Source organism: Lygodium microphyllum, chromosome 6 (assembly GCF_053477565.2).
Source record: "Lygodium microphyllum isolate KBCC chromosome 6, Lygodium_microphyllum_v1.1.10, whole genome shotgun sequence".
In the NCBI taxonomy this organism is placed as follows: domain Eukaryota; kingdom Viridiplantae; phylum Streptophyta; class Polypodiopsida; order Schizaeales; family Lygodiaceae; genus Lygodium; species Lygodium microphyllum.
In genome coordinates this window covers 104806031-104831274 of record NC_141140.1, presented here as the reverse complement: position 1 = coordinate 104831274, position 25244 = coordinate 104806031, and the positions used below count along the sequence as shown (strand labels likewise).

Below are 25244 nucleotides of genomic sequence, written 5' to 3'. Positions count from 1 at the left end.
ATTTGATGTATCCCAGCAATGGAACCATGAAACCAGCCTTACTTCTTGGAATGGGTGGTGATAACCTGATTTAAGAATTAATTACAGCAATAAATAAATGCATATAAAATGAAATACACACTTTACCATAACATTCTTGGGCAATAGGCACCCTTTAGCCCCAAAATGGGCACCCCTTGCGGTATTTCTTTAGCTTTCATTCAATTGGAAGGAGTACAACTTGAGATTCTACAATCTCCTCTTGCTAACCAATTGCTCTTGCTGTCATAAATGTCCAGCAAGCCTTTTAGGTCATTTGCCCCTTGATTCACCCACGACTTCTTCTCCAATTTGACCCTTGGCTGGCCAAATGCTGCCCCAAATCAATTCGGGATGGGCTGGCCCCTGAAATCCCTTGATAATCTTCAATTACCAGCTGCTCATTTCAGTCCCTTGAGCCTTCAATCTTTGGCACGGATCCCAAGGTGACTGCTAAGCCCTAATTTCTGCTGTAAATTAGGGTTTACTGCAGAAATTACAGATCAGCCCACCTAAAATGGCTGAAATCTCCTCCAAATGGGTAAGAATTGCCGAGAATGGTTGAGCATAGGCTGAAGGAGATGAGAGAATGCTGTAGAGAGAGAATTCTGAGATTTGTCGCGAAGAACTAATCAAAATCAGCTGCTGCCCTGCTGTACCAGCCCCAAACGGATGCACCAAGAACAATAGAAGCATCAGAGACTGTGGTCTTCAGGAGAAAGTGCATCAGCAGCAATTGCCAACTTCCCAAGGTCAAGAATATGTAATCTCCATCACCAAAATGGTCTCCAATGCCTAGGAAATGACCCCGAAAGTTGGCAGCATCAGTCCAACACCTCTTCCCAACAGCTCCAAAATTAAAAAACGAGATTTTCCTCTCCCTTCAGCCCTATTCAGCCCTATTAAGCCCTATTCAGCAATTTCTAGTCATTTAATCAATTTTCAAAATTAATTAATTCTGAAAATTAATTCAGCCCTTAATCCATGCCCAAAAAATTGACCTTGCCCCTCCAGAAATTAATTGGCTAGGCCATTTGCAACCCAAAGTGGTCCCATGCATTAATTGATCCTTGGACAAGCATTAATCCATTAATTAATGCCTAGTCCCTAGTGTCACCAATGACACTTAATGCCCAATTAATGGTCCTAGGGGCAAACTGACACCAAAATTCACCTAGAATCTAACAAGTGTAACTTGTTATAACTTTTGCCTTTGACACCCATCTTTTTCACATAGTCCTTCGGCCTTCAACTGTGAAAAAGTAGCTTGCACCTCACATATGCATCTTTTAATTACACATTTGATTAATCCTTTAATCAAATGTCAATTAAACATAAGCAAAGCATCAAATTTTCACGTCCTCGTGACAGACCACCCCCTTGAAATCCTTGCAATCGTCCTCAATTGCACTCTAATGTGTCAAAGCAAACAATACTGCACTGGAATTTTCACAAGGCATCATAGTCAACACAACATTGGCCACTGCTGACTAACTATCTCATATGCCCACCATTTGCTGAAAATTTCCAACCAACATAAAGCTCAACAATAGTCCAGAACTGTTGCCAGAAACTCATCGGATGCATCCCAAACTCTTGTTTCTAAACAGTGCTGACTACACAACCATAGAAAAGCATAAACCGAGCCCAAACTATGGCTGAATTGTCAATGACATTCGTTTACGGCTGTCCATGGAATCAGCTGTAAACTATTAAAAATGGAGCATGTCCTGACAATAAACTCATCATGGACTGATATGAGAGCTGATCACAAATGGCTGTAAATGTGACTCCAAACTGATCACAAGCTCATGGTTTAAAAAAAACGATCAGAAACTGATGCAAAAGCTGATGCAAAACTGATCCTAAAGTAATCATAAACGGTTCTCAAACTGATCAAAAACTGAGCTGACACTAATCAAAAATTGATCTCAAAACTGAGGCAAAAACTCATGCCAAACTCGTCTAGAAACTCATGCCAAACTGGTCCAAAAACTCATACATAAGTATAGTCTCAGAGCCGCAGTGACAACCATACTCATATACATGTATCTCACAGTGACTAGTACACCGAGTAGTGACCTCATGGCAGACATACTGTCAGCACAGTACCTTGGATGCATGCTGAATACATCTAAGATCCACTACATACGAGAGCTGTCCAAAACCGGTGGAGTGGAAGTGCTACCTCCCCCTTGAGCATTAGACAATGCTCCGAACGCCCTCTCTGCTGAACCTGTGTAAGCCCGATACAAGGTTGGCCCTAACTGAAAGGCATCGAGATAAAGTTGCAACAACTAAGGATGGTCTGCCAAGTCATCCTCTTCCATCCATTTTGCATCCATTGGTGAATAACTTTGAAACTTCACCAAATAGCTTATGGAAGCTTTACCTTCGGCATTTTCTCTTTATGTGCCAAAATCTGCTCGGATACCAATATCTCATTCAGCTCCTCTACATTGGATTGAATTTCAGCAAATACATCCTTAGGCACATCAGCATAAAAAGGCCTCAACGAGCTCACATAAAAGGCATAGTGTATCCGCTAGTGTAGAGGCAATTTCCATGATAGCCAGCATTAAACGGAGCATTTGCATGACCAGCACTCATTCCTTGAGCCCCAAAAGCATGACAGGGTATTGATGCTTGCCCATATACGTGATTTTGCACACCAGGCATCACACCGATGCCGCCATACATCGGATTATGCATTCCATGAGCCATACCCGAGTACATTGGGTTAAGCAAGCCATGCATTGGTTGATGAAAGTTATGGGGAGGTGTGCCATACATTTCCACATTCGGTTGCTCACCCACCATAGCATGAAAATTTGTGCTACCACCAAAGTAAGCTGGCTGCCCCAAATTCTGATGCAAACCTTACCGTCCAAAAACCATAGGATTAGCATTTACATCATGAACTTGCATTTGCATTTCTTACCCAACTCGCACCAAGTGCTTTTCACCATGAGCATCTTTAGGAGCATCTTGAGAAGGATTGGGCTTGTTCTTCAATGTATCTTGCTGTCCCGAAGTACTAAAAGAGGATTTTCTCTTCTTGCCCTTGTTGTCCTTCGTAGGAGTGTTCAAAAACCGAGTGAACTGAGGATCTTTTGCCAATTCAACAAAGATACTGGCTACTGCCCTCATTCGATTCTTGAATGCATCATTGAATTCCATTTCCCTTTCTTGATCATCATCCTCTTTCTGCATTGAGGGTCCAACATCTTGGCCTTCAGCCACATTTTCAGCATATTGTCCATGATTCGTGCCTTGTCCAAGATCAAGAATTGCATTTCCTTTTTCCCCATTTGAATGTGCAGCATGAGAGGCACCATTATTGCTTGATTGCATCCCACTGTATGAAGACATCTTGCTGTAATTTCTCAGCTGAGCACAAAGATCAACACTAGCACAAAGCTTTGGCTTGCAATCAGGTGCCTCGAGCCCACCAAATCAAGAGATTTGATGTATCCCGGCAATGGAACCATGAAATCAGCCTTCCTTCTTGGAATGGGTGGTGATAACCTGATTTAAGAGTTAATTACAGCGATAAATAAATGCACATAAAATGAAATACACACTTTACCATACCATTCTTGGACAGTAGGCACCCTTTGGCCCCAAAATTGGCACCCCTTGCGGTATTTCTTTAGCTTTTATCATAGAAACACGGAACGGCCGTTCCGGCCTATAAGAACGGTTTAACGCGTTCCAGATCCTTGGAGGAGGTGAAACGGCCAGGGAACATTCCCTGCCGTTCCTTGTTTGGAACGGCCATTCCAAGCCTGTTGACCAAAAATTTACATTTTTCCATGTTTTTTCTTTTTGCTTATATCACACTCCTACTACATGTTCACCTATCTCCATTGCCTAATGTGCACACACTAATCTCTCTCTCTCTCTCTCTCTCTCTTTTGAATATTCAAAGTGTCAAGACAACCCACAAGCCAATTAGGAGTCCCTGCAAAGCTCAAATTTGATGTATTATGAACTCTTGCAAATCACAATCAATTTCAGCCTATTCTCAATTCCAAGGTAATCATCCATTTATATTGTCTAATTTCAAGGGAAACTAGAATAATTGGGGCAATTCATGAGCAATTTGGAGCTGTGGGGGTAATCGAGTCAATTTTGGGACATTTGGGTCAATTTGGAGCCTTGAGGGAAATTGGGGCAATTAGAGGGACATTCTTTGGGGCAACTTGGTCATGTAGGGCATATTTGGGGCACTTAAGATATGTGCCGTTCCCCCCCGTTCCCGTTCCCCCACCTTGGACGTTCCCCCCGTTCTAGGGGGTCCCGCTCCCGTTCCTGTTCCCCGTTCCAGGTAACTATGGCCTTCATTCAATTGGAAGGAGTACAACTTGAGATTCTTCAATCTCCTCCTGCTAACCAATTGCTCTTGCTGTCATAAATGTCCAGCAAGCCTTTTAGGTCATTTGCCCCTTGTTTCACCAAGGACTTCTTCTCCAATTTGACCCTTGGCTGGCCAAATGCTGCCCCAAATCAATTCGGGATGGGCTAGCTCCTGAAATTCCTTGATAATCTTCAATTATCAGCTGCTCATTTCAGTCCCTTAAGCCTTCAATCTCCGGCACGGATCCCAAGGTGGCTGCTAAACCCTAATTTCTGCTCTAAATTAGGGTTTACTGCAGAAATTACAGATCAGCCCACCTAAAATGGCTGAAATCTCCTCCAAATGGCTAAGAATTGCTGTGAATGGCTGAGCATAGACTGAAGAAGATGAGAGAATGCTGTAGAGAGAGAGAACTCTGAGATTTGTCGCGAAGAACTGATCAAAATCAGCTGCTGCCCTGCTGTACCAACCCCAAACGGATCCACCAACAACAATAGGAGCATCAGAGACTATGATCTTCCCAATTGCATCAGCAGCAATTGCCAGCTTCCCAAGGTCAAGAATATCTAATCTCCATCACCAAAATGGTCTCCAATGCCTGGGAAATGACCCCAAAAGTTGGCAGCATCAGTCCAACACCTCTTCCCAACAACTCCAAAATTAAAAAACGAGATTTCCCTCTCCCTTCATCCCTATTTAGCCTTTCCCCCACTTGCATGGGAAAGTTTTGCCAAGTGGCAGCTTTCTTAATCCATTTTCAGCAATTTCCAGTCATTTAATTAATTTTCAGAATTAATTAATTCTGAAAATTAATTCAGCCCTTAATCCATGCCCAAAAAATTGACCTTCCCCTCCAAAAATTAATTGGCTAGGCCATTTGCAACCCAAAGTGGTCCCATGCATTAATTGATCCTTGGACAAGCATTAATCCATTAATTAATGCCTAGTCCCTAGTGTCACCACTGACACTTAATGCCCAATTAATGGTCCTAGGGGCAAACTGACACCAAAATTCACTTAGAATCTAACAAGTGTAACTTGTTACAACTTTTGCCTTTGACACCCATCTTTTTCACAAGGTCCTTCGGCCTTCAACTGTGAAAAAGTAGCTTGCACCTCACATATGCATCTTTTAATTGCACATATGATTAATCCTTTAATCAAATGTCAATTAAACATAAGCAAAGCATCAAATTTTAACGTCCACGTGACAAACCACCCCCTTGAAATCCTTGCAATCGTCCTCGATTGCACTCTAATGTGTCAAAGCAAACAATACTGCATTGGAATTCTCACAAGGCATCATAGTCAACACAACATTGGCCACTGCTGACTAACTATCTCATATGCCCACCATTTGCTGAAAATTTCCAGCCAGCATAAAGCTCAACAATAGTCCAGAACTGTTACCAGAAACTCATTGGATGCATCCCAAACTCTTGTTTCTAAACAATGCTAACTACACAACCATAGTAAAGCATAAACCGAGCCCAAACTATGGCTGAATTGTTAATGACATTAGTTTACATGCGGCTGTCCATGGAATCAGCTGCAAACTATTAAAAATGGAGCATGACCTGATCATAAACTGATCATGGACTGATATGAGAACTGATCACAAATGGCTACGAATGTGACTCCAAATTGATCACAAGCTCATGGTAAAAAAAAACTGATTAGAAACTGATGCAAAAGCTGATGCGAAACTGATCCTAAAGTAATCATAAATGGTTCTCAAACTGATCAAAAACTGAGCTGACACTAATCAAAAATTGATCTCAAAACTGAGGCAAAAACTCATGCCAAACTCGTCTAGAAACTCATGCCAAACTGGTCGAAAAACTCATGCATAAGTATAGTCTCAGAGCTGCAGTGACAACCATACTCATATACATGTATCTCACTGTGACTAGTACATCGAGTAGAGACCTCATGGTAGACATACTGTCAGCACAGTACCTTGGATGCATGCTGAATACATCTGAGATCCACTACATACGAGAGCTGTCCAAAACCGGTGGAGTGGAAGTGCTACCTCCCCCTTGAGCATCAAGCAATGCTCCGAACTTGAGTAAGCCCGATCCAAAGTTGGCCCTAACTAAAAGGCATCGAGATAAAGTTGCAACAACTAAGGATGGTCTGCCAAGTCATTCTCTTCCATCCATTTTGCATCCATTGGTGAATAACTTTGAAACTTCACCAAATAGCTTATGGAAGCTTTACCTTTGGCATTTTCTCTTTATGTACCAAAATCTGCTCGGATACCAATATCTCATTCAGCTCCTCTACATTGGATTGAATTTTAGCAGATACATCCTTAGGCACATCAACATAAAAAGGCCTCAACAAGCTCACATAAAAGGCATAGTGTATCCGCTAGTGTAGAGGCAATTTCCATGATAGCCAACATTAAACGGAGCATTTGCATGACCAGCAATCATTCCTTGAGCCCCAAAAGCATGACAGGGTACCGATGCTTGCCCATATGCGTGATTTTGCACACTAGGCATCATACCGATGCCACCATACATCGGATTATGCATTCCACGAGCCATACCCGAGTACATTGGGTTAAGCAAGCCATGCATTGGTTGATGAAAGTTATGGGGAGGTGTACCATACATTCTCACATTCGGTCGCTCACTCACCATAGCATGAAAAATTGTGCTACCACCAAAGTAAGCTGGCTGCCCCAAATTCTGATGCAAACCTTGCTGTCCAAAAACCATAGGATTAGCATTTACATCATGAACTTGCATTTGCATTTCTTACCCAACTGGCACCAACTGCTTTTCACCATGAGCATCTTTAGGAGCATCTTGAGAAGGCTTGGGCTTGTTCTTCAATGCATCTTGCTGTGACGAAGTTCTAGAAGAGGATTTTCTCTTCTTGCCCTTGTTGTCCTTCGTAGGAGTGTTCAAAAACGGGTGAACTGAGGATCTTTTGCCAATTCAGCAAAGATATTGGCTGCTGCCCTCATTCGATTCTTGAATGCATCATCGAATTCCATTTCCCCTTGTTAATCATCATCCTCTTTCTGCATTGAGGGTCCAACATCTTAGCCTTCAGTCACATTTTCAGCATGCTGTCCATGATTCGTGCCTTGTCCAAGATCAGCCATTGCATTTCCTTCTTCCCCATGTGAATGTGCATCATGAGAGGCACCATTGCCGCTTGATTGCATCCCATTGTATGAAGACATCTTGCTGTAATTTCTCAGCTGAGCACAAAGATCAACACTAGCACAAAGCTTTGGCTTGCAATCAAGTGCCTCGGGCCCACCAAATCAAGAGATTTGATGTATCCCGACAATGGAACCATAAAACCAGCCTTCCTTCTTGGAATGGGTGGTGATAACCTGATTTAAGAGTTAATTACAGCAATAAATAAATGCACATAAAATGAAATACACACTTTACCATAACATTCTTGGACAGTATGTACCCTTTGTTCCAAAATTGGCACCCCTTGCGGTATTTCTTTAGCTTTCATTCAATTGGAAGAAGTACAACTTGAGATTCTACAATCTCCTCCTGCTAACCAATTGCTCTTGCTGTCATAAATGTCCAGCAAGCCTTTTAGGTCATTTGCCCCTTGTTTCACCCAGGACTTCTTCTCCAATTTGACCCTTGACTGGCCAAATGCTGCCCCAAATCCATTCGGGATGGGCTGGCTCCTGAAATCCCTTAATAATCTTCAATTATCAGCTGCTGATTTCAATCCCTTGAACCTTCAATCTCTGGCACGGATCCCAAGGTGGCTGCTAAACCCTAATTTTTGCTATAAATTAGGGTTTACTGCAGAAATTACAGATCAGTCCACCAAAAATGGCTGAAATCTCCTCCAAATGGCTAAGAATTGCTGAGAATGGTTGAGCATAGGCTGAAGGAGATGAGAGAATGCTGTAGAGAGAGAGAATTCTGAGATTTGCCGCAAGGAACTGATCAAAATCAACTGCTGCCATGTTATACCAGCCCCAAACGGATGCACCAACAACAATAGGAGCATCAAAGACTGTGATCTTCAGGAGAAAGTGCATCAGCACCAATTGCCAGCTTCCCAAGGTCAAGAATATGCAATCTCCATCACCAAAATGGTCTCCAATGGCTAGGAAATGGCCCCAAAAGTTGGCAACAACAGTCCAACACCTCTTCCCAACAGCTCCAAAATTAAAAAACGAGATTTCCCTCTCCCTTCAGCCCTATTTAGCCTTTCCCCCACTTGCATGGGAAAGTTTTGCCAAGTGGCAGCTTTCTCAATCCATTTTCAGCAATTTCCAGTCATTTAATTAATTTTCATAATTAATTAATTCTGAAAATTAATTCAGCCCTTAATCCATGCCCAAAAAATTGACCTTGCCCATCCAAAAATTAATTGGCTAGGCCATTTGCAACCCAAAGTGGTCTCATGCATTAATTGACCCTTGGACAAGCATTAATCCATTAATTAATGCCTAGTCCCTAGTGTCACCACTGACACTTAATACCCAATTAATGGTCCTAGGGGCTGGGACAAATGAATGAGTCGAAATGCTAAGTGACTGAGCATACCATCTGTTTATAGATGAGGAAGCAACCAAACTATGGAAGTTCGCTTATGAGACATAGAATATTTTTTAGCATTTAAGTTTAAGTTTTTGTGGTGTATAAATGATTTATTTAAGGTTTAATGTGAAGTGTAACTTTTTTAAGCTTAAGATCATTTGGAAGCATCTCAAACATTTTAGTTCTTCCACTTGCCCTAAGTCCATGGAAGCAAATGAAGTGCTATCCATTTTTGCTCCATTAAAATATTGGTAGCTCTAATACTATGACAAAGCATAATCATAGTGAGTTGAAGAGTAGATAAGGAAGAGCTATCTACAAGTTCTTAGAGATGAGAGTCTATGGCATCAAGAGAAAGAAAGGAAAGAGAGAAACACCTCAAAGAACAACAAGAGGGTAAGAGATCATGTAACTAACACTCTGAGACTAAATATCAGTCCTAGTCTATGTACATTATCCTCATCACTAGCAGCACTTTCTCCCAACTCCCATTGGATGCAAAGATATGTACATTTCAATTATGTTAACAAGTCAATAACTTTCTAGGACATAGAGGAGTTCATTGGCCATTTATTATGTACATTATTACCATTTGACCTAATTACAAGGCTGCTGTAGCTCTACCGTCGGGATCTCCAAGTAATAGGCGTCAATCCACATTGCTTGCTGGAGATGATCGCGCTCCACCCTCACAATGCTCTTGAGGAGCTATTCAATTGGTTTTTTCAACGACAACTTCAATGAATAAACGCAAAAAATGACAATGAATCCTTAGAATTCATACTATTTTATAAGATAGAAAAGTACAACGCTAGCTTTCAAGAGCTAGCTTTCATATCCTCTTCCTTCTCAAGGACCTTTTCTTTGTAAACAAAAAATTTCTTCTCTTGTAGTTATGGGTACAAGACTTAAGCAAGAAAACTGTAAGAATTTGCTAGTAATGTCAAAGTAGAAAGCCTATGGTAGGTTGCATGGTAGATGCACGGCCTGCATTTTCTTCCCCAAGCACATCACCCAAACTAAATTGTTAATAAACCATTAATAAAGTTTATCATAGTTAGTATCCCTAATTTTATGGCTTATGATGCTAAAGAATGTTGAAATTTGTGAGTAGAGAACAAGATCCAAGGACTGGCCATGGTCCTACCATATATAGAGAGGTAAATAAAGAGTTAAAAATATCATGTGGACAATAGTTACTTGAATGTGGAAATGAAAGAAATTTAGTGAAGTTTAAGTAAAAGAAGGCAAATCGGTAAAAAGCATTGAATGAAAAAACAAGTCAACAAAAACACAAAATAAAATCTCTATATGTAAGAGCAATATATGACATCATATAAATGAAATGATTACAAGTGGTTTGTTGGAAACTTATGGAAGACAGGGAGTGAAAGAAGTACAACCCCAGTTGCATAGTAAAAGGCCTAGACTAAAAGAAAAGTCACTAGGGGATAGAGGTGATTACACACCCTAACACTTGACAAGTCTAATCAAACTTTGAACTTAGTTTCTGAAAATGGAAAAACAAAAATGTTCAAAATGTATCAAATGAAAAGACCAATGTTATACCAACACCTTAAGCCTAAAAAGCCAATGTTGTACCGACGTCTAAGCAATTGAAGTCTTCATCTGGATCAAAGTCAATGACTTTGTCTAGATAAGGAGCATGTGATGCCTGTGTCCTACCTATATGATAGGACAAAAAAATGAATCAAAATAGCCTGCCTAAGAAATGATCATCGGCATGCTTCCCGAGCTGAAGCTTTCTGGGCTGCTATAATTGCAAAATCCAAACAGCCACATTTTGAAACATTGCTGACATCTTTTAGTCTTAAGTTTGAAACCCATAAACCTAGACACAACTCTTCCCTCCCACAAGTTCAAATATCCTACATTGATGTTAATAGGCTTAAAGTTAAAAAGCACATGTGTGCCCAATCATAGGCCCCTTTGGCTCACCAATAGCCACAAATCATTACCATAGTTTGCCACAAAGCTACCATATCCCCTGCTTTGGTGGAACCTAACATGCTCTGGCTCAACGAGTCTGCTCTCAAGCTTTAAGGGAAGATTTCAAAAATGGAACTAAGTATCAACTCTTAGAATACGCATAATACTTATATGAGTTGCCTAGTGTGTGGCAATTCAACTTGAACTTGCATATCCTGTCATGAGGACATTAAATTTTGAGATGCTTTAGTCTTATCAAAATGTGAAATTTTAAGGTGCTTTAATCTTGCCGATAGCATATTATTAAGAAGTTAATCAAATGTGCAAGGTTGTTTAGCACATGTGATGCACATGGCAGTTATTTCATGATAACAAACCAAGGACCCCAAGGATATTGTTTGGCCAATAAGTATCAGTGGTGACACCATGGACTAGCATTAATTAATTAATTAATGTCCATCTAAGAGTCAATAGAGGCTGAAGACCACTCCAAGTTGCAAATGGCCTAGCCAATTTAATTATCAATGGGCACATTTAACTTTGGGCAGGGTCAAAAGGGTTGAAATTAATTTAATGGTTGGATAATGCTGCAAAATGGGTTTAGAAGGCTGCCACTCAGCAAAAATGCCCATGCAAACTGACAAAACGTTTTGGGAGGCTGGGTCTCAGCCATTCAATGAGTTTGGAGGCTATGGGAGAGAGAGAGAAAGCTGCTGGTCTGATTTTTCTACTGTGGAGACATTTAGGAGGCTGCCAACTGCTGCAGACGACCCTGGTGATGCAAGCGACAGCATTTATGATGCCTACAGATGCAGTCGACAGCAGCTGGGCACTTCCCCTGGCAGTAGGCAACAGCAATCTGGGCTGCAACTAGATTGGGCAAAAGAATTTAGATGAAGGACATTCCCAGCAGTGACATAGCGTTGCTGGCACTAGACACTTGACTTGGATATGACAGAACTCTAATGACATGCTCAAGATGTGGTGTGATTTGAGGGGGGCAACAGAACATTTGAGAATATCCCAAAGCTGAGAAGGTTTGAATAACAGCTCTCAGATTTGTATTCTAGAGCAGACAAGGAAAAATAATGGGAGCAGTAAATTTGGTTGCAATGATGGGAGCTGCTTGTCAATTTGAAAGACTCTCAAGGGAGCCAATACGACTGAAGCGGAGTTGGAATTATTCATGGCGACCATTGAGGAAGTGTGCTCCTCGGCGCAAGAAGAATCTACCACTGACTCATGGGTGTTGGATAGTGGGGCCTCCCGTCACATGACCAACAAGAAAGGTCTATACAGTTCTATGCAGCCTCTACAAGAATCCATCACTGTGACGGTTGGAAATGATGCTAAATGCCCTGCTGCGGGCACAGGTACTATTTCTTTTATTGCTGCAAATGGTGAAGTCAAAAAGCTTTCAAATGTGTTGTTTGTTCCCGAAATCAGGAGAAATCTCTTATCAGTTGCTGCCATAACTGATCTTGGTCATGAAGTGAGGTTCAAGCAGGACACTATCACAAATGGGTGCTAGTATTATTGCTTGGAATATCTCGACAATGAGATGCCGTGAGTCAAGACCAGCAGCACACTTCTGAGAGTTCACATATCTGGACAAAGATCTGTGAACTCTAGTTCTGAGAGTCCACACATATGTAGACAAAGACTATTCAACCTCTCAGATGCAAATGAGGGAGAATCAAGCAAGTCAATTCTAAGCAGGTGATGAGGAGGTGAGAGGCCTTACTCCATATTTGAGATTCTGGTGCACTCTTTCATTTCTGGTTTTCTCATACAATTTGGCATTATAGACCGCCAACCTGGACATTTTATGAGCTTTTGAACCAGACCTTCTCCTTTGGACAGACAACTTAGAGATGCCGATCCTTGTGCTTATGTTCATAGCATGTACTTGGATTTCATAACCTCTTTGTCACCTTACTGATACTTATCACTAAGGGCTTCTAACAGAAATTATTTTTTCATGGGAAAAAAAAGAAAATCGCATATGCGACAAGAAAGAGCTTAGGTTGACTTAAACCAACTCAACTGCAAGAAAACAAATCATTAAAACATGATGTGGAAAGAAAGCCCACCTCAGCTTCGGCTTTTTGGAGGTTGCTGGATTCTTTTTCAAGTCTATGCTTGTAGTAGGACTCCTTGGTGGAAAAAGACTTAGCATGCCCTTTTAGTAGACGGCATCTCTCCTTCAAGGTATCCAAGCTGCCAGAAAATAGAGAATACATTAAATCATTTAGATACACATGTTTGATTCAAGAAAGCAGGAGTGCTCTGTACATAACGGGCCCTTGGCTATGACTAAGTTGCTGAATAGTGCACCTTCAGAAAACTTAAATGCAAGGAGAGGATTATATAGTTCCACATTGACAACTCACATTATGGCAGCAATACCAAACGAAAAACTGAAGGCCCCCTACAGAAAGGGGGTGCACTTTATAGGAAGGAATGCACCTTCGCATGTTATACAAAGATATTCACAAAAGAATGTGTTGGACCAGATTTTACTTTTTCAAAAATAAAATTTAAAAGCTAATTGCAAAATATGCCTCATAAAAACTCACCTAATTTGCAATTTTAGAGAACTAACAAAGACCTCTTCCCAAAATATCAGATGCCTAAGTAGACCCAACAAACCAATTCCACAATACATGGACATTACATTCTCTTCTCTGTGGCTCTCAGCCTTCAGAACTTCACATCACATACCCATTAAGTTCAAGGGCGACAAAGGCAGAACTTTACTTGTTTAGAATCTCAGAAAGGCATTCCTTGGTGCTTAAAAAGTTTGAATAAGTTCTCTTGATAAATCAAGAACAAGAAAATGCTACCAAACACAAGATTGACAAAAGATGGAAAATCTACTAGATCTGAATACATTCCTTAATAACCTGGGGGTGCAATCCAAATAACTCTAGTGAATTTGTAATGAAAGCTTTCAAATACAATGGCTAGCACATAGAAACATGAAATGGGGAACAAGAACGGGGAATGGGTACAGGGATGCCAAACCTAGGGAACGGGGACAGGGGAACGGGAACGGCATTTAAAAATTTAAAATTCATGAAAAAAAAATATTTCACTTATAATCCATGTGGACTCTAGAGTGTTAAAACCAAGGTATATAATCCACAAGGACAAATCATTTTAAGTTTTAACTTTAAGATATCATGCATCATTCTAAAACTACTCATTAGAAATTGAATTACAACTTACAAGGCTCAAGAGGTAAGCTATTCAATTATAAAATGCATAATACATATGCCATAAATGATAAAACAATGAACAATGAACTAAACTTTAAAGTCTAAGCTGAAAGAACATGCCCATGGTCCCATTGCCAAAAAACTTAAAATATTACAAATATGAAGTCTAATCTTTGAAAGAACATACTCATTGCCCCAAAAAAGACTACAAATATAAAGTCTAATCTCTAGACTGAAGCAAAATGTGGCATGCCAAAATAGCCCAAAGGGCAACTGCAAGACTGCAAGTACAAATATAATGTCGGCATGGCACAACAGCCCAAGTGTCACACTGTCATCAATGATCATAATATCATATACAATGTACATGTGTCATGTATCATGAGACTCATGATAAGTAAACTAAATCAAAGATCATCATCATGATCCAAGGCTACTCTAGCTACTCTTAAAGTGCTAGCCTCATCATCATGTGTACCATGAACAGTTGCATTTCCCTCAACATCAGCATGTGTCTCCTCTTCTTACTACATCTCCCACTCTGTGAATGGATCGGGCTTTATTGTCATACTGTTACATAACATCCTCAAATTAGCACTAACAAATACTAGATCGTTAGCCCTCTCCACACCAAGACGGTTCCTCTTCTTTGAAGCAATGTGAGCGTATGTACTCCACAATTGCTCCAAACAAGAGGAGCTAACTGACTGACTCAAAATACGGATGGCTAGTTGCTACAACTCAAGACCATCCGAACCATAGTCCTCCCACCACAAAGTTGCCCCAATATTACAATGATCCTCATGTGCATCCCCACAACCAAAAAAACCCCGAAAGATTTTATAACATGAAAGTTGCCCTCTAATCTTTCGTCTAGTGCCATGATCAGGCACTAGACGAGACAATATAAGTCTCCATGCATCCATAACCTTAGTATCATTCTCTTGACCCTTGCCTTTGAACTCAAGACCACAACAAATGCAGCTGCATGCATGGGTGAGCTATAGGAGTTCCACCTCACCACAACTAAATGGTGTATCTCCTCATATGCCTCATCATTTGGTGCCAACTCCTGCAACTTTTCATTCAACCTATCCATAGCCTCATATACCTTGCCAATGCAAGGCTGCATAGCATCCATTGTCAGAAGTGGAGCAACGGTGGAAGCATAAACATGTGCTGAAATAAACTGCTGAAACACGAGACAAAAAGAAAAGAAAGAAAGAACACGATACAGATGAGAACTCAGATGTATGCACGGGAAATGGAATCCATATATCTGAATACGAGACAATCGCATACAACAGTGAGTCACTGGCTGCGTGAGCACTGGCACTGGCACTGGCTCTGGCTCCTCTCTCCACAGAGTCTGCAGATGGTGAAGATGATGATGATGATGATGATGATACTGACTGAGGAGCACTGAGTATAAATAGGCTGAAAAAGTGGGGAGCAATAATACTGGTCGGACAGCATTAATGCTGGCCGACTGGTGCATAAAAATGCTCCACTGGCATAAAATGCCACACCAGAAAAATACCTAAAATACCTAATAAAAATGCCCAGCCCAGATCAAGCTCAAACTCACACATGAGCTGACAAATACTCTGCTAACATCCATAACCCTTAATAGTGCACAATAGGTGATACCATAGCATCTATCCACTTTACATCATCCCAAAAAGTAGAGTTATTTGCTTTCTCCAAGCATAAGATACATGTAGGAGTATCTGCCAATGTTGATGAGGTGAACTCATCACTAAGAAATAACTGCCCCAACGTACACTGCATTCTCTTAATCTTCCTAGCATCGAGAAGTTAAAGGCAAATCTGGTATCAAAGTATTTTAAAAGCGCCTTCTTCGACCGCAAAGAGAACTGATAGCGAAGAAACTGGTAATTCAGAACAAAGCTAATCATTTGAGCTCCTTGGTCTATGACGGATGCAATCCATGACAGGTTACCAATATCCTTTAGTAGGTTGTTCAAGCAATGAGCCATACAATATGAAACTGTGATATGCGCCCTGGATAATAGCACATGTTGCCCTATTTGCGGACTCTCCGTCTGCAACAAATCCCACATGTTCTGGGCCAATAAGCTCGATTACTGTCATCCACTCTGCTGCAAGTACATCTGCTTACTTTCCTATCCCCGATGTATCATGTGAAGATATGAAATATATTTCCCCACGAGAATAAGCAACCATACCATGAATGAATCGCTTGCATGTATCACTCCAACCATCAACAATCAAGGAAACTCCATTTTTAGCCCACAGGTTCTCTCTAGTCACTGTTGCTTGCTCAACAAGACGCTTTTTCTTGTCGAGCAAAGTGATGCGTTAACGTCTCTGATGATGGAGGTATATACGAAGGGCCATACTCACCAATCTTCTTGCACATCAATTTAAAATACTCTGACCTGGTTGCACGAAATTGAATGTGGTCATGATTAAAAAAATGTGCCACTCATGTATTCACCTCTTCCTTCTTCTTGGGATCCCAACTAGTATCAAGTGTGCTCTATCTACGTGCAACATGTGGCGTTGATGCCATGGCCGATGCAATGCCTGCAGTAGGTGTGGAGGTAGCACTTCCTGATATTGACCCTGCTCTAGACACATCTAATGGGAATGGTGTCACAAAGTTTCGGACAAAACTATACCTGTGACTTGGGCTCATATAGGAGATGAGCTCAGATCTGATTATGCATAAAACGGAACAAGTGGCAATTGGTATTCCATTTTTTAATATTTAAGTAACTTTAAAAAATTAAAATCAATAAAAATTCAAAATAGAAATGCTCGGCTCAATGGATTACCTTGTTTACTCCACTAGTTAGCTTGTATGGACAAAGCTTGCAAGCCCATGGCCGAGATCCTCCACCACTCGATGGGCGGTCAGCATTTACTTTTTCCCACCATGACCAATTATCGGACCTTCTTTCTCGACTACCAGCCCGACGAGTAGGGCAGGAAAATGAAGCCATTTCAGGGTGAAAATTGAAATAAAAATGGCTCGAGAGAAGTGAGAACTCGAGTCTCCTGAGAAGGGAGAAGGCTCAAGAGTCAAGAGAGAAGGAAGAAGGAAGAACAGAAGAGGAGAAGAATTGAGAACTTGGAACTTGGAGAAGAAGGAAGACTCAAGAGAAGAGGAGAAGAAGGAAGAGAAGGGAGAAGGAAGAAGGAAAAAGAGAGGTTGGAGGCAGGAGGAGATGGAGAAAGAAGGGGGAAGGGGGGGTGTAGACAAGAGAGAGACGGGCAGGAGAGTGCAATCGAGACTCGACGGGTAGGCAAGAGCGTGCAAGTCTAGGATTGACGAGTGGGCAAGAGTAGCAGGCGGGCCGAAGGTAACTGGGATGCCACATGGCGTTCCCTATCCAAAACAGGATAGAGAACGTTCCATACTTTTGGAACGTGTGTCATAACGGCTTCGTGCCGGGGACGGCGATTCGGCATGTCGGGAGGACCGTTCATGCCGTTTCCTGTTTCTATGGACCGCCACCACCGCTAACAATTGATGAAAAGGAATAGAGCAACTAAGAGTGTAGGATCAAGGGAGAAAAATCCAACATTGTAACGTTCCCAACCCATTAAAACCTTGTTGGAAATTTGAAGTATCATGGTGTAAGCCATATGTCAATTGAAGTATTAGTTTAAAAGAGTGCAGTAATTTGTGACAAGTCTCACAAGACCATAGATCATCAAACTTAAGACTTTTCTAAAGCCTTTGATAAAGCCCACACGATGAATTGTTGGGCTACAAGAATACCATTAGAGATGCTTTGAGGATTACTATACTATGAGTCACTTGATACAAAGTGTAAGTTCGAAAGGGAATGTTTGCCACTATATGAACCACCATTGGAGCATAATAGTTCGGCATACGTATGTGAGCAATAGTGCAAGAAAAAAAGAGAAATGAAACACACAACAAAATGATGATTAACCCATGTACTCAACTAAAGTGAATCAAAGTATGATAATCATTAATGACGTTGCACAATGCCTTCTATTTTAAATAGAAAACCCTAGGACTAGCAGCACTAAGCGTATAGACTATCCTAAGAAACCCTAGCCCTGACTCAGCTAGGTGTACTAATTGTCCTAGGTGACAACTAAAGTATCTAGGAAGCAAGTACCAATGACTTTTGGAAGGGTACATATCTATAAATAGGAGACTGCCGTTCCACTCAACCTATCTCAAGTGGAACTATCTCATTATTGCCGGTGGAGTTGGGACATTCTTCCCACTACTATCTATACCCCTCCGTGGCAGATACTTCAGCTTGTGGTGCTACCAGCTAGTGTCTAGCTCCTAGCGATCAATCTTCTCAGCCCAAATTGCTGGGTTTATTGTGATGGCACACTTCTTGAGACAAGCTCATAAACCCTAATTTCTATTGTTAATATGAAACAACAAATTAAGACTGAGAAGGTTCAGATCTGTTGAGAGAGAGATGACCAGCAAACTAGAGAAAATTCTCCAAATTTCCCGCAAGAGAGATGCTTGCACAATAGTCACCTTGCTGTTGCAGCCCCAAAAAGTGATGTAGATTAGGCCTCTTTGCCATGCTTGATGGCTCAGCTACTCTATCGCAGCCCACCACTCAATTATCCAACCTCAAATCTGCCTAAACCGCTCAGAATGGAGCAAAAGAGCCTAAAATGAAAGATGCACTCACATGCAACCCAAAACTAACCCAAACTTGACACTTGGCAAATTTCCATATTCACTAGAGCCTCCACATGCAAATTGGAGCTACATAGGCCTTTTGCCTATTGGGAATAAAGAGTCACCGTGCCTTTTACAATGTTCGGGTGTACACACACCCTTACACATGTACATATATATTATCAAAAACCTAAAGTGGTACTTGGAGATTGTACCCACATCAAGTCTTGTGTCTCTCTCTCTCTCTCTCTCTCTCTCTCTCTCTCTCTCTCTCTCTGTGTGTGCTCTGCACGCACTCTCTCACACTATGCGAACCACAGCATCGTGCGTCTCGATCCTCGCGCACTCCACTAACAAACTGGTCTCAAAGCTTAGGTTGCTGGAGCTACGTCAGGACAGTCAAACCTGTGTCAAGATAGTCATCGACACAGTCCGTCAGGCTGCGTCAAACAGTCTGTTAGACAGCATCAATCCGTCAGGCTATGTTAGATAGTCCATCAGGCTACGTCAGATTGTGACAGTCCGTCAAACTACGTCAGTCCATCAGGCTGCATCAGACAGTCCATTAGGCTACTTAGACAATCTGTCAGAATGCGTCAGTCTGTCAGATAGTACAGACTGCAGGCGGCAGTCCAATCAAGGTAACGGGACAAATTTTTCATTATTTTCCAGAATTTCAAAAGTTTTCTCAATTAAACCTTTGGCCCACTGAGAGGCATTTGCATGAGTAAGCACTGTGTGAAATTTTGAGCCAAAAATTTGGGGCTTTTCTCAGATTTGGGGATTTTGATGCAAAACACGACAATTTGATTCAAAAATTGCAAATATGGTGCACATTTGCTCAAGAAACTTGGGGCTTTTCACATTTTAGTGAGATTTTGTCACTTTCACTGAAATTTGTGCACAACGGACCCAAGAAAATTGAGGCCTTTACAGAATTTCTTCAAATTGTACAAGAATTTCCCAATATACACACTTGGGTACATGTATGATGCAATTTGGGCGGATTTGCCCTTGAAAATTTAGGGCTTTTGACCGCAATCGTCAAGTTTGTGCCCGAGAATGCATTTGGAACAGAAATTGCAGCAGAATTTTGGGGATTTCACATGCAATTGGTGCATTAGCCTATAAGTTTGGCTGTACTTGATAGTGAAGTGCAGTAGTAGACATTCTCTAATTCTGGAAATCAATTTGCAGATCTGAAATTTCTGCAATTTCTTGATTTTCACTGTTGGTTGGTACTTGCGGCATACCGTGGTCATTTGTGTGACATTTGGGCTTGCATTTGCTAACGTTTTGAGTCAACTTAGTGCTGCAAGTCATGGCTGGAAACAATAACAGCAGCAACCTTTTGCACATCACGAAGCTTGAGGGTGCACACAATTTAGCAACATGGCAAAAATAGTGCTACAATGTCTTGGTGTAGAAAAAACAAGTGAAGCCCATCAAAGCGAAGGGAATAAGACCAACAGGTATGGAACAAGAAGAGTGGGATGATTTGGATGAGCTTGCACACTCTACGATAGAGTTCTCAATGTCAGACAACTTGCTCTTGAACATTGAGAAGCTGAATTCTACATATGAAATGTGGTGAAGACTAGAGGAATTGTATGCTCAGAATAGTGCAGCCAACAAGGTTTATTGGCTGAAAAAGTTGATGGACCTTCGCATGAAGGAAGGTACAGCCATGTCTATACATTTGAATGAGTTCAACTCAATTTTCAGTCAGTTGATTGCTTTGGATTTCCACATTGATGATGAGTTCAAGGCTAATTTCTTGCTACGCACTTTGCCTAAAAGTTGGGATACTTTCAAGACAGCTTTGAGTAACTCGAATACTCAGCTGTTATATTCTGATGTGGAGAGTTCTTTGCTGATGAAAACAAGTATTCTAATGCATTGCACACTAGGGGCAAATCTCAGCAAAAGGGCAGTTTTGAAAATAGAGCATGCAACAAGTCTCATGGCAAAAATATGGAGTGTTATCATTGTGGCAGGAAAGGGCACTACAAACGGAATTGTTTTCAATTGAAGAAAGAGAAAGGCAAAAGAAAAAACACTGAAGACAACAAGGCTAAGAAAAAGGACAGCCAACCTGCAGAGAAAAGAAATGTGAAGATAGAGAAGGTAAATGTAGTCACTCATGAGAATGACAGTGACAATGATGTACTTCTTGCTTCTTCTTTGAGTGCACATGCATTGATTGCAGATTCTGATCATGACATGCACACTTGGATACTTAATTCACGTGCATTTTTTCATGTCACACCACATCATTAGTGGTTTTCTAACTACAATGGTGGTGCACACAATGTTGTCCACTTGGGAGATAATTATGCATATCAAATTGCCAAGTATTGGCAATGTGAAATGGGAATTTCAGCATGGCTCCGTGTTTGTTTTGCATAATGTGAGGCATGTACCTCAACTCAAGAAGAGCTTGATAAGCACAAGGCAACTCGATGACGAAGGGTACCATACCACCTTTGGGGATAGCAAATGGAAACCTTGTAAGAGCTCTTGCATTGGTGCCAAGGGCTCTAAAAGTAATAGTTTGTATCCTTTGTATATATCTAGTGTGCGTGACCATGTAGTCGTCATAACCGAGCAACCAATTGTTTCTTTGTGGCATAACTAGTTGGGACACAAGTCAAACTAGAATGAAAGTGCTTTCTCGCTTAGATTATTTGCCATATTTGAGGTATGCTGATTTTGAACAATGTAATCATTGTATTTATGGTAAGCATGCTCAAATGTCACATTAAAAATCTCTTTCTCTAAACTCTTCACCCTTAGAGTAGGTACATTCAGATGTATGTGAGATACCAGGCTATTCTAGGGGAAAATAAGTATTTCATTACTTTTGTTGATGATGCCACACACAAAGTATGAGTTTATTCAATCCGTCGCAAAGACGAGGCCTTGGATAAATTTAAAATTTCCTGGCACTTGCTGAAAAACAAATCAACAAAGCATTAAAGTGTCTTCGCTTTGACAATGGTTGGGAATATGTGTCCAAAGCCTTTCAGGACTTTTGTGATAGAAAAGGGATTAAAAGGGAGCTCACTGCTCCTCACAATTCACCCCAAAATGATATTCCAGAGCATATGAAAAAGATTGTTCAAGACAAGGTCTGTACAATACTGTTATATGCTGCTTTACAACATGGATTTTGAGCAAAGGCTGTTGTGACAACCGTACACTTGATTAATCAATCACCAAATAGGTCTTTTGTTGTGGGGGAAGGGGTCCCACAAGAAACATAGTTGGGCAACCCACCTTTGTATGCTCACTTAAGAGTGTTTGGATGCAAGGCATTTGTGCACATTCGCAAGGAAGAACGCAACAAACTTGAGCCAAAGTCCTACAAATGTATTTTCCTAGGTTATGGTGATGAGGATGAAATGGGGTATAGGTTATGGAATCCTGAAGAAAGAAAAATTATACACAGCAGTGATGTTATTTTCCGGGAAGATCGCATACACAAATAGCCTAAAAATTTTAATGAAGTCAAAAGGGTTGTATTTTGGAAAGATATACCAATAGGACAGTAAAGAATGCCCGTTAGACAACAACAAATACCTGCTATAAATGGCCATGAAAATGCAAGGAATGATGCTGAAAATGATCAGCAAGATATTGCCCATGATTTACCGCAATTTCAGCAAAAACAAGTGCCTTTGGAACAACCAAAACCAGCTGTCCGACATGCTGAACCTATAGAACAACAAGCTGTTAATGCAGATTTGCAAGCTAAATAGCCAACACACCTTAATCACTGGGTCCGTAGGTCAAGCAAAATGCTGGTGTCAATTATGTGGCTGATTATGTCATGTTGACAAATTGTGGTGAGCCATCATACTTCAAGGAAAAAAATGACAGAAAAGATAGCAAGAAACAGCATAAAGCTATGCTATTAGAGATGGAATCTCTCATGAAAAACGACACTTGGAACTTAGTTCATTTTCCTAAAGGGCAAAAATCGCTACCATGCAAATGGGTTTACAAAACAAAAGTCACTTCTAGTTCTTTGCCAAGGTACAAAGAATGACTAGTTGCTAAAGGGTACAAGCAAGAACATAGATTTAATTTTGATGAAATTTTTTCTCCTGTAGTCAAAATGACTACTTTGCGAACCATTTTGGGCTTGGTTGCATTTGTAGATATGGAACTCATGCAGATGGATGTACAAAAAACTTTCTTACATGGTGATCTACATGAGGAGATCTATATGGAGCAACCTGAGGGTTTTGTTACAAAGGGGAAAGAGCACATGGTATGTAAAGTCAACAAGAGTTTGTATGCGTTGAAATAGGTACCACGAGAATGGTATCATAAATTTGATACATTTATGCAATCTCATTGATTCCATAGATCTCAAGTAAATCACTGCTTATACACCAAGTTGATCATTGCATATACACCAAGAAGGCAACAGATAGCAGCCTTATTCACTTGGTTTTGTATGTGGATAACATGTTGATTGTTGCAAGCACGGATGTTCATGCTTTGGACTCCTTGAAACAAAGCCTACACAGTACCTTTGATATGAAGCATCTTGGTGAGGCTAATCATATTCAAGGACAAATCGCATGGTCTTCTCTATCTGTCACAGCAAGAATATGTTACTAAGTTTTACAGCGTTCAATATGGAGGGGGGGGAAACCATTGGTATATTGTTGCCTCCATATATGAAAAAACTTAGTGCAGATGACAGGATGATGAAAAGGCTGAGATGACCAAGATTCCTTATGCTTCACCTCTTTGTAGCTTGATGTATACTATTGTTGCTACATGCCCTAACATTACATTCGTCGTGGAAGTAGTTAGCAAGTACATGGCATATCCTTGCAAAAAGCATTAGGAAGCAGTGAAGGCTATCATGAGATACCTTAAGAACACAAAGGACCTGTGCATCTCCTTTGCGAAGTAGAAGTCATCTATTGTTGGCTTCACGGATGCAAACTATACTAGTCATCCTAACTATAGGAAGTCTACTTTAGGATATGTTTTCACATTCACAAGGGGAGCAAACTCTTGGATATCCAGGCTGCAAAAGTGTATTGCATTGTCTACTACAAAGGCAGAGTATGTGGCTGCCACTAAGACATGCAAGGAGGCATTATGACTTTCACATCTGGCGAGAGAGCTTGCCATTACAAAGGTTTCTATACTCCACTGTGATAGTTAGAGTGCTATCATGCTAGCACAAAATCTTATCTTTCATGCAAAGACAAAGCACATACAAGTGAAGTATCATTTTATCAAGGATGTACTTGACAGTAAGAGCATTGAGTTTGTCAAGGTACATACCAATGATAACCCTATAGACCTTCTCACGAAGAGTCTTCCAACACAACAATTTGCTCATTGCCACTAGATGATGGGGATTGGATATATATATATATAAAGAGTAGAGAGTGAAAGAGAGAGAGCAAGCACAAGACTCGATGTGGGTACAATCTCCAAGTACACTTTTGTATGAACCACAACATCGCGTGTCTCGATCCTCACGCACTCCATTGACATTGCCTGGCCTCATTAACGTATCTTTAAATGTTGCCAAACCTCAATTTTAAATTCCTGACCTCTTTGAATCCAAAAGTATTGAAACTTTCCATAAACCTTAGTCTAGGGCATTAAACCATGTACATCTCTAAACCCCATGATACCAAAATTCATTTCGGGAAATTCAACGCCCTGACCAAGATTTCTCCCATGTACCCCACTAGCACCTATCCAGAACAAAACGTTTCCCACTGCCTAAGCTAGGATAATTTGTCATCGTGACACATCCCTTGATTTTTTTTCCTTGGTCCTTTGAGTTTAAAATCTTTGACTCGCCCCTTCTAAGTGTCAATGAATTCATTCTCATGTCTTCTCTTTTTTGTCACTAACATAACCCAAGTACCAATAGAGATGGTGGCAGGAATCCACCTTTGGTTGTCAAGATCAAAATTGTTATGTATTATGATTACTCTAATAGAAGAGGAAGAACGCCGAGGATGTGAAGCTTCCATTAAAATAGAAAACGAAGTAGAACAAGATGTTGAATGAAAAGAGAAAATAGCAAATTCTATGCAAAATGGAGGGAGGAAATGCACTTTGTTGAACTATTTAAGATTTTCCACAAAAAGATAGGGTTACTACAATGAAAAGAAAGTATATGGTGTTTTATTCAAGAATTGCAAGAAAATGATTGAGAGATTGCAAGGTACAATACTTATGCGCAACTTGAGTATACACTTGAGTATCGAAAGAGCATGAAGTTAAAAGTTCACATGCTCATCACAAGCATCCTCCATAAACCCTTGCAATTGCCCTCGATTGCTGAGCAATGACACAAAAGCATTAGTTTACAATTAGAAATACATGTTGGCATCATAGTCAAATAACATGTGCACCTATTGCATACCCATGTTCATGGCCTTTGCATGTCTAAAATTTGAGTCACTTAAACCGGCTACGATCCCCAC

General features: G+C 40.7%; 1 protein-coding gene across 1 annotated transcript in view; it reads right to left on the bottom strand.

The window, feature by feature from the left end:
• Positions 1 to 25244, bottom strand: part of LOC148034898 (uncharacterized) — a 53231-nt gene that overhangs the window by 9066 nt on the left and 18921 nt on the right. Inside the window, exon 2 of the mRNA XM_087679845.1 lies at positions 12966 to 13092. Within this exon, the coding sequence (XP_087535971.1) occupies positions 12966 to 13092 (127 nt within the window). The remainder of the gene's footprint in view (positions 1 to 12965; positions 13093 to 25244) is intronic.